Source organism: Notolabrus celidotus, chromosome 14, assembly GCF_009762535.1.
Source record: "Notolabrus celidotus isolate fNotCel1 chromosome 14, fNotCel1.pri, whole genome shotgun sequence".
Classification (NCBI taxonomy): Eukaryota; Metazoa; Chordata; class Actinopteri; order Labriformes; family Labridae; genus Notolabrus; species Notolabrus celidotus.
The window spans coordinates 29,136,692-29,152,166 of record NC_048285.1 but is presented as its reverse complement, the minus strand read 5'-3'; the positions used below and the strand labels follow the sequence as shown (position 1 = coordinate 29,152,166).

General features: G+C 42.1%; 1 protein-coding gene across 2 annotated transcripts in view; it reads right to left on the bottom strand.

Moving 5' to 3' along the window:
* The window catches only part of LOC117825290, an 84,766-nt gene that overhangs the window by 17,511 nt on the left and 51,780 nt on the right, over positions 1 to 15,475 (bottom strand). Inside the window, exons 4-5 of one of the 2 annotated variants that reach the window (XM_034701052.1) lie at positions 11,915 to 12,016; positions 1,710 to 1,896 (exon numbers count right to left, since the gene is read on the bottom strand). In XM_034701052.1, coding sequence (XP_034556943.1) covers positions 1,753 to 1,896; positions 11,915 to 12,016 — 246 coding nt within the window. In that variant the 3' untranslated portion in view covers positions 1,710 to 1,752. The remainder of the gene's footprint in view (positions 1 to 1,709; positions 1,897 to 11,914; positions 12,017 to 15,475) is intronic. The other variant, XM_034701051.1, reaches the window with a different exon arrangement.

Below are 15,475 nucleotides of genomic sequence, written 5' to 3'. Positions count from 1 at the left end.
CAAACAAACTTCCTTGTGTGGAGAAAACTGGACTTAAGACTGATTTATACTTCTGCAGGGGCTGACGTGGACATGAGCACTACATACTTGTACGTTGATGTGTCCGTGCCGTGCAGCAATTCTCAGCCAAAATGCTTGAGGGCGGTGTGGTCTCTCTGATAGCTGGTCGCCTGCTTCCGGCCCCTCTATGATCTCTGGTTACTTTTGCAGATGCACGTCAGCTACGTGCACATCAGCTACGTGCACGTCAGCTACGTGCATAGGCCTCTGCGTAGGTATAGGAGCTACGTGGACCTCCTGTGTAAGCTACACCGTCGATTCAACGCAGAAGTATAAATCAGGCATTACTGCTCTGCTGTCTCTTCTCTTTGAACTTCACAGTTTGAGGGTTACCAAAGTGTCTGCAGTTCACTGATATCATGATTTCTGTCTTGGTATCTAGTTACAAGTCAAACTGTTCCTCCTGCTGCGAACCACGGCTCTTAATGTGGCTTGAAATTCTCTCTGCCTGGTGCTGTTACACCTGAGAGTCACCTCAAAAAGTGAATCAAAAGCTGCAGTTCAAGATAACAAACAGAAATAATGTGTCCTGATTCTTCAGTTATCATTCAGATAGAGCATCACACAACTTAAAAACACAAACAACTCATCCCTGCTGTCGATTTGATTTTGTGCACGATAATGCGTTTTACTTCTATATTTATGTCTGTGGAATGAAATTGCTTGTAAATGAGGGCAGGATTGCTGTTTCACACACTTTGCTGAGCGCCTCAGCAGGTCTCAACAATTGCCCGTAGAAAGCTCCTGAATTGCCTCGAGAATAACCCATCTGAGGGAATCGTCATAGAAACCAGTCTAACCAGCCGAGAGACACGGCCATTTGTGCCCCCTTATATCCCACTTTGCTGTATGTGTGTTTGTAATGACGATTTTGGAGTGTGCTGCGTGAGGAGGGCTGTGTTTGTGTGAGATGGAAGGATTTCTCCCGTCTCCCTCCCGTGGGCTTCAGATGAGATATCAGAGCAGCTTCTTGGAGACGAGATGCTTGTTTTCCCTGATAGCCAATCAGGGTTGTCGAGTGAGGCATAATCAGCTGAGAAACACATTTTTGTTAGCGTCTGTTTGCAAACATATTTTTACCTGATGCATCTTCAATATTTTGACAGTGTCATTTCTGTTAGGAGACAAGTTGGAAACAGCCTAAAGCACATTTTGAAACTTTCTACCTATAAATTCAATTTCACGGACGGCGATTCAACATTCCTTCTAGATATTCGTGCAATGTAGGCATGCAGCTAAATCTCTCCTATTATTGACATAACTACGAGCTCTACAAACTCCTCTACGATCAGAATTCATGCACTGAAAGACTAAAGAAGAAGAGAAAGAAGTAAGTCGCACTTCACATGACCTCTGAAAATAAAAGAGCATTTTTTAGTTGATGTTGTGATGGCCAGCAATTATGTGCAACCAGATTCTGGTTGGATTGGGTCTTTGCACATCTCTGCCACGACTGCTTTATTATGTGGACATGAAAATGTTCCCGCCTCGAATCCAACTTACTGCAGAGCAGAGAGGGGGGAAATCAAACAACGCCCAGGACCAAAGAAGGAAGGAAGACAAGGGTACCATGTGGAGCACATAAAGGAGAGGTCTGTGCATGTGAAAAGAGGGATGAACAAAGGGAAGGAGTGCATCAGTCTGTGTACCTTGAGGCCAAAGTCTGAGGGGAAAGGCCTATAATGGCATGCGCTAGTGTGAGCTAGGCTGGATGGTTGCATACTCGACAAGATCCCCAGGGCCAGTGTGAGCAGAGCTTCGCGGGCTGGGAGAGGAGGCCAAAGCTGCAGTATCCAGCTCCGCATACTGGACATCACAATCCTTGTGGCCAGAGTTCTGGAGACAAGAGAGGCAAGAGGTGTGTGAGGAGTGAGGCAGCCCAAAAAAAAATATGAGAGAGTGAGAGAGACAGACTGACTGGAAGAGAGAGAGACAGAGAGAGAGAGAGAGAGAGGAGAGCTGGGGACAAATATTGTCTGATGATGGTCATGGGGACATTCAGAGTTTGTGGGCAGCGGTGTTAGAGAGGAGAGCAAAGAGAGATCTGAACACATGGAGCAGGTAAATAAAAAAGTCAGACAAACACGTAAAGATGATGAACAGAAAACCAAAACAGCAGACACAAATTAATAAAAGACCACAAATAAAGGTTGGACACGGAGAAGGACTTTGGACTTGTTTACATGCACATTAAGACGTTTTTCCATTTCTCTCATCCAGGAAATAAAGTGTTTGCTTTCACTCAGTTGTTTACTTTAGATCTGTTTGCATGATTCTGTTGCTCAAGTGTACATTTCTCAGAAATGATGCAGAACTTGGAGTCAATGGGCATGAAGAGTGAATTTAAACAAAAACAATTACAGTAAATAAACAAATCAAGACACACTTTGGGAAATGTTGCAACTTCTAAGCTTGGATTAAAGTGACACGTGTCTGGCAGAGAGCTCAGATTCCTGATCAGGGAATAAAATCACTAATATGGCTGCAACCACAGTTAGTGCTGGAGGATATCGCAGCGTGCATGTAAACGCAGACAAAGACCTTCATTTAAACTTCTGAACACCGTGCATAAACACAAGTCTGATGATTGACTGACTGATTGATTGCTGGATGAGCAGTTGGCCGAGTGGATGATTGAGTAAATTATCTTAATGGGCTAATCGATAAATGACAATGAGGGCCTTCAGCGCTGTTTATTCCAGAAATACTTCTCAGATTGTCGTCTTCGGCTTCACACCGGAGAGACTCAGAGGCAACGAGTCAATAGTGGTCTGAAAAATGATGACACTCTCTGACAACACAAGAGTATGCACAGACTGTGGAGAGCAGAGTGCTGTGAGTGTACTGTAAAAAAAAACAAAGGAGGCTGGAAGACAAAATAAAAAGACAACAAGGTAACAGGGCAACATTCAAGCAAACAAGGTTTTGATTTCCTCTGCCTTTTTCCTCCTTTAAGGAGATAATGGCCACGGTTACATGATGTTTTTTTAATTCAGAATTAATTATTCAGATTTAAATAATTCAGAATTAAAGTATTCTCTTTTGCGTTTACATGGAAATAGTAAATCCGAATTGAGGTTTACATCGTCTTTATTCAATTCAGCTTAAGGTCTGAGGGTTGGGAAGCGTTCTGATTGGACAGGGGCGGGCGTGACGTATTTACATCTACCGGAAGAAAACAGACTCCAGTTCCTGCTTCTTTTATTTTCGCTTAGAACATGGAAGACCACACAATAAGTAAGATTTTCACTTTGATTTTGATTCTAGTTTTGAATAAGCAGCTCTACACAAACATACTGCTTCACTTCCGTCAGCTGAGGAGGAGAAGAGAGATAGAGGACCGGAGAAGGGAGGAGGAAGATAGTACTTTGGTGAATCAAAGCCAACGGTTAGTGCAACGGCTGCTCTACCTCAGCCTGAAATATGTGAGTCATCGCAACAGGACAAGGGAACGGGCATGCGCAGAACGACCGGACTTAATTTAAAGCGGAATGAACGTAGGGGAGAACAGGGTTGGTTGGCACACTCGTTATATCTCGCCACCAGAGGGCGCTGTCTCTCAAATTGGGGTATGGGCATTTCCAGAATTAGGATCAGAGCTCACCTACATAGTCTTCTCTGGAGTAAGACAGCTGAACTTGAGGTGAGAGGACTTTTTGTGTTTTTCATGTCAAATTGTAAATATTCAGCTCCTCAGTATTTTTCTTCTAGGCTTTTAAACGATGGGTTTATAACAAAACAAGTGTTACCCTTACAAAGTGTGAGAGGAAAGCTATAGTTTAGATTTGTATTAGCTAGCTAACCACTTGTTAGATGGTTGTTAGCCTTGATGCTAGCAAAAAATTCCAGTTGGGGTTGGTCGTCACATTCTCTTTGGGGTTGGTTGTCACATGTAACAACCAACCCCTATGTTGGCAAAATCATGCATGGTGAAATTAGTTGGAGTGCACAGACCTTACATTTGCCATCACTGTAACTCAGACAGTGACTGCATGTAGCCTAGTTGAGTCGGCCATTATTGTTCTGCCTATTTGTTCTGTTCTTTATGTTGTTATATAGGCTGGCCCAAAGATGTGTTTCCTGTTCATGTTCCTTACTCATTTTATGTTAAAATGCATTAAGTTATGTAGGCCTATCACTTGTCAGTGCAATTAAACTTTCAAATTTAGTTCTGCCTTCTTGCCTTTTTTAAAAGATTTTTCCCATTGAAATACCATTGTGACAACCAACCCCATAGTGTGTGACAACCAACCCCATAGTGTGTGACAACCAACCCCATAGTGTGTGACAAGCAATCCCATAGTGTGACAAGCAACCCCATAGTGTGTGACAACCAACCCCATAGTGTGTGACAACCAACCCCATAGTGTGTGACAACCAACCCCATAGTGTGTGACAACCAACCCTATAGTGTGTGACAACCAACCCCATAGTGTGTGACAAGCAACCCCATAGTGTGTGACAACCAACTCCATAGTGTGTGACAACCAACCCCATAGTGTGTGACAAGCAACCCCATAGTGTGTGACAACCAACCCTATAGTGTGTGACAACCAACCCCATAGTGTGACAACCAACCCCATAGTGTGTGACAACCAACCCTATAGTGTGTGACAACCAACCCCATAGTGTGTGACAACCAACCCCATAGTGTGAGACAACCAACCCCATAGTGTGAGACAACCAACCCCATAGTGTGTGACAACCAACCCCATAGTGTGTGTCAACCAACCCTATAGTGTGTGACAACCAACCCCATAGTGTGTGACAACCAACCCCATAGTGTGAGACAACCAACCCCATAGTGTGTGACAACCAACCCTATAGTGTGTGACAACCAACCCTATAGTGTGTGACAAGCAACCCCATAGTGTGTGACAACCAACCCCATAGTGTGAGACAACCAACCCCATAGTGTGTGACAACCAACCCCATAGTGTGTGACAACCAACCCTATAGTGTGTGACAACCAACCCCATAGTGTGTGACAACCAACCCCATAGTGTGTGACAACCAACCCCATAGTGTGTGTCAACCAACCCCATAGTGTGAGACAACCAACCCCATAGTGTGTGACAACCAACCCCATAGTGTGTGACAACCAACCCTATGGTGTGTGACAACCAACCCCATAGTGTGTGTGACAACCATCCCCATGATGGGGTTGGTTGTCACAATGTGTCAGAGTGTCTTTGATAGTTATTTGCCTCTTTGTTACAATGAGTTGTAAAATGAGAGGGATACACATTTCAAGCCAACACCTTAAGCTTCAATTTAATGTAGGAATGACTATTGAAAGATGTTTTGATGATGAGCAATCATCAAAACATTAAAAAGTGTGACAACCAACCCCGTTCTCCCCTATACATGATCGAGGAATTATTCAATTCGGATTTAAAATCAGAATAAACCAGACACTTACTTCGGATTTAAGGTTAATTCGGAATGGTTATTTTCATTCAGAATTAGGTGTTTACTAGGTCATTTTTTAATCTTTTTAAAGAGGATTTAATTTTAATTCTGAATTAAAAGTCTCATGTAAACGTAGACAATGACGCACATTTATGGTGTTGATTTAAACTGACCAAAGATGCAGCAACACAAAGTTTTCAGCACAGAGGAGGACAAACAGAATCAGATTTGCACCGAGGGTCGCTTTACCGGCAAACTGAAATTACATCTGAATGATGACAAGCATCAGATGATAACGCACAAACCTATTTCACACGGCTCATTTTGACTCCAGAATCTACTTTGCTGCTGCTTGTGGGTATTTATGTATTCTGAGAGTCAAAAGGACGACATGAGAGAGTCAGTGATTGGATCAAAATGGTTCTATCTCTCCTGTTAGTCTGTCGGCTTGTTTCCTGGTAATGAAAATGGTGTCAAAGTGAGGGGGTAATGACAGTAAATGCACAGAAGAGATGTCAGCTGTCCCGCATATATGGTGAGGCGGTGTGAGGGTGGAACTGCAATGAGATGATACCTGTCAGCCCCCAATGCATCTGTGTACCATATTTCCTCCTCCTGAGAAAGGATTACACAGAAGTGATTGAATCTTTTACAGGATTTCACATTAATAATTCAGATCTACTGCGCAGCCTTTCCAGCGATGCATGTTTACGCAGCGCTCTCACCCTGCACGTGCAGGATATTTAAATATCTGTGATATTTGTCATGACCAGAGAGCAATCAGGGGGAAAATTACAGCCACATCGCTTTCCAAAATTGGCAGAGAGTGTTTTGCCCCGGGAGAATCATCATTAGTAACACTCGACGCTCAGCAGTCAACGCATGTCTCTCACAAATAGTGTTTTGAGAAACCTCGCTGATGCCCTATTCATCTTAAGAGCAGCCCTGAACTTCACTTCGAGTGGAATTTTAGCAGAGATAAGAAATAAATCTGGGGGAAATCTACCCTCTGTGTCCAAAGATTACCAGAATTAAACATCCGGTTCCTTTGAGCTTAGGATTGAAGATGATCGTTTAATATCCTTGAATAACTACACAGAAAATCAGAATCAATCCGTCAGGGGGGAAAAAGACCGACGGTGATTAAGTTATCGCTGCAAGTTTAGTGGGGAAAAGATGCGTCATTTAAAAAGCACAACATCAACACAGAGCAAAGATATTTACAGAGTAGTTTAAGCTCAAACTGTGTGCATGAGTTGCATAAGAGAAGTTCACCAAACACAGCAGAAAAAATCTCACAGACGAGCAGATCAAAGAGTCATGAAACTCAAGCACATGAGTGGACTGTCTCTTTCAGTGAAACCAAACAGAGCTTTACCTTTTCTGATTGCATGTTTTAAAGGACCAGTGTGTAATATTAAGAGGAATCTGCTGTGGAGGTTTCATTTGGAACTAACTGTTATAATCACCTGATACAGTGTTTCCCACAGGAGGAGGCTGGGTGAGATGGAGGGCAGTGAAAATGTTGAAACACATTACCTGAGGTATATTTCATTACGTCTACTATGAGGTTAGTTTTTATAAGTCTCAAACTTATTTCAGTGTGTTAAAAAGAGCTCACCTTACTTTTTTCCAGCCTCTCATTCAAACACTGACAGCTTCCCTCTCTTTAAACACACAGCAGCGTGTCCGGCCCCGCCTCCTACGGTTTCTCTTTTCTGCATGTGTCTGATCTTTTGACAATATTCATCCGAAGCACATTTTTATAAGGACCTCAAACCCTTCTCTGAATATTCAGTTATCTCAACAGGTGATCAGTGTCTGGACAAGACTTGTGAATAACAAGGCGTTTTGCCACGACCCAAAACTAAGCCTGTGCAGAATGGCATTGGCAGTAACCAGCTGCTCATAACTTTACGTCCTCTGTATAAAGAAGGTTCATATTTAACACTTAAGGCATTGCAATTCAATCGGTGCATTACAGGAGGGATGCACTAAAGGACCTCTCTCTCCTCTCTCCCTGCAAAGCATGTGTCAGGTGCTGCAGGCTATCAGACGAGGGGCAGAGAGTGACAAGAGATCTTCTGAATCATTGATCCAAGATGGAAATCTTATACAGATTCAAAAGATAAATGTAGAAATGGACAGCGACTATACGGCCTGAAATATACTAAGGTAGACACATGACGCCTATTTTAAAATCTTTACATTGGCTGCCTGTTGCTTTTCAGATTGATTTTAAAATTCTAGTTTTTAAGGCACTGCATGGCCTCGCACCAGACTACATATCAGAGATGTGTTTAGTGTATAAACCAGGAAGGCCTCTTAGATCTTCTGGCTTCTCTCTTTTAGCTGTTCCTCAGAGGAGAACAAAAACATTTGGTGATGCTGCTCTCAGACACTACGCTCCCAAACTATGGAACAGCCTGCCAGAGGATCTGAGAGGAGCTGATAGAGATATTGAGACTTTTAAACGCAAACCATAAACGTATTTATTCAGTCTGGCTTTTATGTAGGGTTTAACAATTGTATTACTTACTTTGTACTTTGATATTGATTTAAATGTTGCTTTCTTATTTTATTAATTGTAACTGATTATCTTATTTAATTGTATTTATTTTTTATTTCTATTTATCTACTGAATTTATTGATTTTTTTAGCCTTAGCTTTATCTAAAAACTCTTATCCTTATTACTTTTAATTTATTTATTTTAACTATTTATATTCCTAATATTAATTTGAGGCTTTAACTTATTTTAATTACACATATTTTATTGTGGTTGGTGTGCATTAGTCTCTATTTTAAAATCCATCTTTGTTTTTTAATACGTCTTGCCATTGTTTCATTTCTGCTTCTTTCTTGTTTTCAGTCGCTGTAAAGCACTTTGGGTTGCATTTGATTTGTATGAAAGGTGATATATGAATAAAGCTTGATTGATTGATTGATTGATTGATTGATTGATTGATTGATTGATTGATTGATTGATTGATTGATTAAAGGTGAAAAACACTGTGACAATTGTATCCCTTAACCTCCAACCAGACGAACGATTAGCTTCATTAGTTTCTTTAAAAAACATTAAAAGGCCTCCATGTTTAGTTCGTCCATTCTTTGCTGTGGAGAAAACATGTCTGCTCCACATGGCATTTGTTGTGCAGAGCTGATTCTTATTGTGTGCAAATAAAAGCATACTCACAACTATTGTATTTAATTTCTGCTTCTAGAGCCACTTAAATCTTACACACTGGTCCACTTCACTTTACTGAGTATAGGGCTGGTGTTTTAAATTCTATGTACAGTCAACAAATCCCATGAAAAGACCAAAACCTGTTTGCTTTCATCCTCCTGCCTTTGCTCTAAGACTTTCCCGAGCTTGTTTCATCAATCTCAAAATAATCAAGCTTTAATATTCCTGCTCATACCGCACACAGACTTTACCTTTGTTACAGGCACTGTAACTATAAGTCAGGTTTTCCATCTCTGTTGTTGTTTCTCTGTTTGTCTCTATCTCTTTCTATGAGCCAAAGACAGTACAGCACAGTAAGCTGCATTGCTTTTATGAAGTTAAGGTGTTAACTTAAATTCGGGAGCAGGACCTTGCCTAAACCACACCCTAAATCACCTGACAAGCCTACTTAAAGGTATCCAGCCTACTCCAACCGTTTGCCTGTGATTCTTCAACCCACCCTCCCTCACCTTAACCTTTTTCCTTATCCACTTCTACTCAACTTGTGCTCACTTCTTCTATGCCCTTGTCTACTTCCAGGTACAACGTGGGTCAAGATCAGCTCTAGCAGGATAACGCTTAGTGGGAACCCCCATCCTGAGTCTCCTTCTGCTGGGCCACACTACGCATAAATAACTCATTAAATGTTCAAACTTATATCCTTGCTTGTGAACTTCTCCTTCTCTGTTCCAGCAATCCAGAGCCCTCTGCAGCAAGTATGCGAGGCTGCTGTGTTTGCTGTATGCTGGAGCATGGCGCATCGATCCACACAGGGAGGATCGAGTGAGACAGGAAGTGAGACTCCGAAGAACATTAAAGGTGACATATCATGCAAAATGGACTTTTTAATGGTTCTCTACCTGAAATATGTGTCCCTGGCATGTCTACAAACCCCCCGAGAATGAAAAAAATCCATTCTGCCCCTGTTCTGATTTCTCCACCTTTCTGTAAATGTGTGTGAAACGAGCCGTTTCAGACTTCCTGTTTTTGTTACGTAACAACAATATCCGGTCTGTCACGGAGTCAGAGCTCGGAGCTTGTTCAGCCTATAGACTGTATAAAATAATACTGAATCCCCCCTCCGTTTTTCATTACCTGCACACATGTGTGCTAACAAGGAGCTTAGGAGGGAGGCATGCTAGTTGTAGGCTGTCTTAATAAACACAAAGGTCGGTTTTACTCCCCACGTCTGCAGATTTGAAGATCTAGTGGATGATTTTTATTTACCATGGATAAGTGCTGGGGCTAGTTAGCATAGCTACATAGCTACATGTCGTAGCTGTAGCTGTGTACCAAGACACACGTCTACATACTGACAAATAAAACAACAAGAAACACTAAATCTGTGACCAATCCTTCAGAAAAGGTCCCGCTGCCTTTCTGGTAGAGGTCGGTTTTACTCCCCAGGCCTGAAGATTTGAAGATCTAGTGGATGATTTTTATTTATCATGGATAAGTGCTAGCGCTAGTTAGCATAGCCACATAGCTACATGTTTGTAGCTGTGTACCAAGACACACGTCTACATACTGATAAATAAAACAACAAGAAACACTAAATCTGTGACCAATCGTTCAGAAAGGTCCTGCTACAGGCGCCTCTCCGTCAGGATCAGATTCAGAGGGTTGAAGTAACGTGATCTCTGGGCAGCCGTGTATATTCAGCCAACATGTAAACATTAGATCAACGTGCTGGACAGCCGAGGCACATCCACTTCCTGAGGGGGCGTGGTCAGAGAGAAAACAGACTGTTCTGAGGAGGACTGAAGAAGAGGGCATTTCAGGCAGACCAAAATCTGATTTCAAAGTGGTTTTTTGAGCATAAACTTTAAAGACATGTTTTGGGGACCTCTTAGACCAAGATATTTTGATGAAAAAAGCGTGATATGTCACCTTTAAAAATCTGGTTAATTTTTAGAATAAATGATCAACAAGCTTGTGTGGCTTCATCCAATTCTTGTGCAGTCTTCATCACAAACAATGCTTGAATTATTTGCTGGTTTTTGGTGTCTTTATAGGATTTGTTGACAATAAACAAATTCCCCTAGCCTCATCTTTCAAATCTGAAGACCTGAGCTAATTAAAGTCAACTCTGGAATGCACATTATTAGCATTTTAATATGACAAGATTATTATTTCTTTAAGCTCTCGGGAACGAGACACTGCATGGAGGGAAAAAGGTTTTTTAAAGAAAGGCTGGAGAGCAGATAAACACCCCCGTGTTACCGCCGTCACTTTCTGCACTTCAGCTCTCTGTCGCACTTTCTTCTCTACACAAACAGCAGATGTTTCCTTGTTACAGGCAGCATGACACTTCTCACCTTCATTAGCAATACAGTAAGCGATGGTGATACTAATTTAAAACAGGCTGTTCCTGTCTGCTACTGTGTGGCTGCTGCATTTACTGCTGTGTGACACATTTAAAAGAATTTCTCTCCACACACACACTAACACATTACACACTCAGAGACTAACGCATGCACACAAGCTGTCTACAAGTCCCAGAGTTTTATTTTTCTTTAACTCAAAGCAGAGACTCCAGCCAAAGCAAATAAAGCCTCAGAAACACTCCAGCATCTGTGGCACCGAGGGGGGTGCTCAGCACAGTTAGCAGAGGCCTCTGATACAACAAGGCAAACACTTCACAGTCAACAGTTAGCACTCAGGGGCGATGATGTACTGTCGAGCACCACGCTGCAATTTATCTGCACACGGTTTCCCTGCAAACACACACGTAATTATGATGGATACGAAGAAGAGGAGCAGAGGTGAGGCAGAGGGCAGAGTAAGTGATGGGTGTGGGGTCAGAATGTGAAAATACATCCACACACACACACACACACACACACACACAGATGGGATGTCATCCAGCCCAGAGAGAAAGGTGAGTGGTTGAGATGTAAATGATGAGATAAGGAGCTTAGTCAGAGCACCCAGTGGATTTACTGGTCAGCTTGTTAGAGAGACTCCTGTCCATTTTTAACACCAGACAAGCAGCAGAGACAGAGTCAGCTTGGGTAAGGATCCTCAGTGACATTCAGGAAGCGTCACACCTCTGCATTTCATTTGGAAATCAATTCTCAAATACCTGCGAGCATTACGGCACACATAAAGTTCAACCCATTCACCGGCAATTACAGGCAGGCCCAAGGCAGCGGCTGAAGATGACCCCTTCATAAAGACGCTCCTTTGAACCCGCTCATGGCGTCACCACTCACCGGCTTATCAGTGAAGGGGGTCGACTCGGAGGGCGCCATGTCGTAATAAGGAGGCTGAAGAGGGAGCTTCTGCATTTCTTCATCCTTGTCCAGATGAACCACCTGCAGGGAAGACATCGAGAGAGAGTTGTAATGAACTCAACAACAAGGCAGGTCAAGCAGTTTACACAAACACGGTTTCTTTAACAAGAACATTTCGAGCTGAGATGAGTTTAAAGATAAGATAAGATAAGATACTCCTTTATTCGTCCCACAGCGGGGAAATTCATGGAGTTACAACAGCAAACAAGAAGGTGTACAGTACAAGAATTTCTACAAGAATATATATAGAAAAGAAACGTTCATCAGAGACGACAGATCAACCACAGGGTCCAGGACTGAGCTGGCCTTCTTCACCAGCTAGCTCAGTCTTGCTCTCCTGTATCCTGTCCGCCCACAGCAGGTGAAATCCTTCCAATGTGGCGTTCGTGTCCGGTGTTAGCTCTGCTAGCATGATGCTACTCTGGTGCTGGGTTAGCTTGTCCACCTTATCATAGATAGATTTTTTTAAAAGGTACTTTATTAATCCCCAGGGGGGAAATTCAATTTTTTCACTCATGCTATTTTTGGAAATGCATATGGTATATACATACAAATGCACACACATGCAGTGAACATGCAGAGTGAGGATACTGCCGTCAACCAGCGCACCCAAGCAGTTGGGTGTTCAGTGCCTTGCTCAAGGGCACCTTGGCAGTGCCCAGGCAAGTAAACCAGCACCTCTTAAGCCACCAGTCCACTTGCCAAACTTCGTCCATGCTGGGACTCGAACCAGCAACCCTTCGGTTCCCAAGCCAAGTCCCTATGGACTGAGCTACTGCCGCCCCCAGATCTTACATTCCCAATAACGGTGTGTGGAAGGACAGGTCGATGTCGTCTTTTCTTAGCTTGCACCTCAACACCAGCACGTCGTCCTTGCCTACTTCTCCTCGGCTTGCAGGGAACATCGGGCCTAGCATCATTTAGCATCGACATGCTACGGGCTGCTAACAGCTGATCTCGTATGTAAACAGTGTTACCAAGGTTACATGCAGGATCTCTGGACACTCTGCAAACGTATCCAGTTTGGTGTCTATGGTCAACAAATGAGTCTTTAAAAGTCATGACAGGCTCCAAATACAAAGATAACTAAAGAGATATGAAAACAAAGTTGAAAAAAGAACAACGAAGAGAGCTGCTGCAACAAGCAGCCACTCAAGCGGCACTATGCAACAGGAAAAGCCACGTGACGTCAGCAGTAGAATACTGTTTTCAAGTTTCTCTACTTTATGGTCTCATATTTGTTTATTTTGCGGTAATGAGCAGAAACAAGATGAGAAATCTGACAGGAGATACAGCCTGACAGCAGTTTGAACTTTAGCTGCTCTGCTGAACTCCATATGTGCATGAGAGATATTGTGTCAAATTAATCACTTCCATATCACACAAAGGTCTGACGCAAACTTCTGCAACAGAGGAGAGGAAGTTCTTAAGCTTCTATGAAGCCTTATGGGCGAGCGCCTGTTACACAGCCGCTCAGAGAGAGAGAGAGATCTGCAGAGAGTTTAATGTGTATGAAGGTGACATGATCTAAAAAACAGATATGCAGCTGATTAATTACGGCTCTGCAAACAGGCTGTCGATGTGTGGGTGAGGCTCTTTGAGATCATCTTTTCTGTTGATTGTATATCAGAAATGATCTCTCCCTTTGAGCTTTGAGGAATGAATATAAAGCTCCAGATCTGGATGGACTGTGCAGGTTTCTCTGAATGGTTTGGTGTTTTTAAACTGGAATGTTTAAATCAGTGCTCAGCCACCTGCAAAGAGGCTTCTTGAGATACACTTTCTCTTTAACTAATAATTCATAGAAATGTTTTCTCAGACTGCTGAAAGTCGAGGGGTGAATATTTGAAAATTTCAAAAGCAAAGAAGACTCTTCAGCCTGTCAAATGTTTATTTCTTCCCTGTAAAGAAACTAAGAGCAGAGCTTTCAAAGTACGAAGTGAGGTGAATCGAATAGTTAAAGTGAATAGTTGTGATTCTGTGTCCGGTGGGACAGTAAGACTCTGCAAGTTACAGACTTCAGAGCAGCGAGGGGGGGTGATTATTTAGAATAATCCCTCCTAATCTAAATAAATAATAAGACCCAACACTATTTACTATGTACGTTAAGTTACATAAGTACACAGAGAGAGAGAGTAGATCAAACATAACTGGCTGCATATATAATGTAAAAGTTTAAAGTGTCTGCTGTGTGTTTTTGTTGATTGTCACTGTTCTGTAAAGCACTTTGAATTGCTCTTGCATGAATGGTGCTTTATAAATAAACTTGCCTTGCCTTATACAAAGGCCACTATTCCACTTTAAACTGTGATTGTTGTTGTACCATGATGTGCTTTACTATAAAAAAAAAAAACACACCAAAATGTTGATCAATCATATCCCAAAGCAATGCTGCAAAATTATTCCATGCATTCATTCCAACTAGGTTAAATTAATGCAATGCTCTGTATGCAGAGCTATCCAAACAACCTGCAGGATGTCTCCAGCTAATTTAGAATGCAGCAGCCAGACTCCTGACATGCACAAGAAACTCTGAACACTTCACTGGGGTTCTCAGAACACTTCATTGGCTCCCCGTTCAGCAGAGAATCACTTTCAAATCCTATTATTAGTCCATAAAGCGCTCAACGGTTCAGCTCCTCAGTATATTTCTGACCTGCTCACAGACCATCTGGCACCTCAGGTCATCAGGTGGAGGTCTCTAACCGTACCCAGAATTAGATCAAAGTCCGGTGAAGGAGTTACTGTGGTCCTCCTCGATGAAACAAACTGCCTGGAGACCTGAGGTCCATCACGGCCGTCTCTACTTTTATGATTAAACTCAAAACAATATATCTTCTGAATCACATGACTAGCTGGTTGAACCCAGGACCTCCTCATGGAGGTTAGGGTCAGAACCGCTGTACAGTTTGCTTGTTTCTTATTGGTTGTGCATGATCACATGGCTATGTTGGTATTTGAGAGTCATGTTATAACACATCTTCATTCTGCTGAGCCTCAGAGGAGCTTTGTTTGTAAGTTTTTATGACTTATTTAATATTTCTAAACATTAATGGATAATTTGTTGTTTTATTTTGGACTCTGGGAGATTTGAAGATGGTTTTACTTACTCTGTGTGCTATGCTGTTATCTGTTGTGTTTATGTGCTATTGTTTTACTACAATAAGAACATGTGTGTTCATTTTCAGTTCCAGAGTTGTTCTGGTATTGTCAGAGAGCTACAAGACAAACAGCTTAACATGACTTCAGCATCTGAGTCTGCATTCAATGACCAATACAGGCCAGATTATCTATCTGTCACTTCATCTGTAGAAGAAAACTCTGGGAGTGTGTAAATATGATGACTTGTGTGGTTGATATTATGCAGAAAGGCTCTTCTAGGTTTTTATTTTCTTTGTGCTGTTTATGTTGACATGTTACAAAAGAGTTAAAGTTGCACATTTTTGAAAATAATCTTGTAAAAGGGTCCAAATTTTAGTC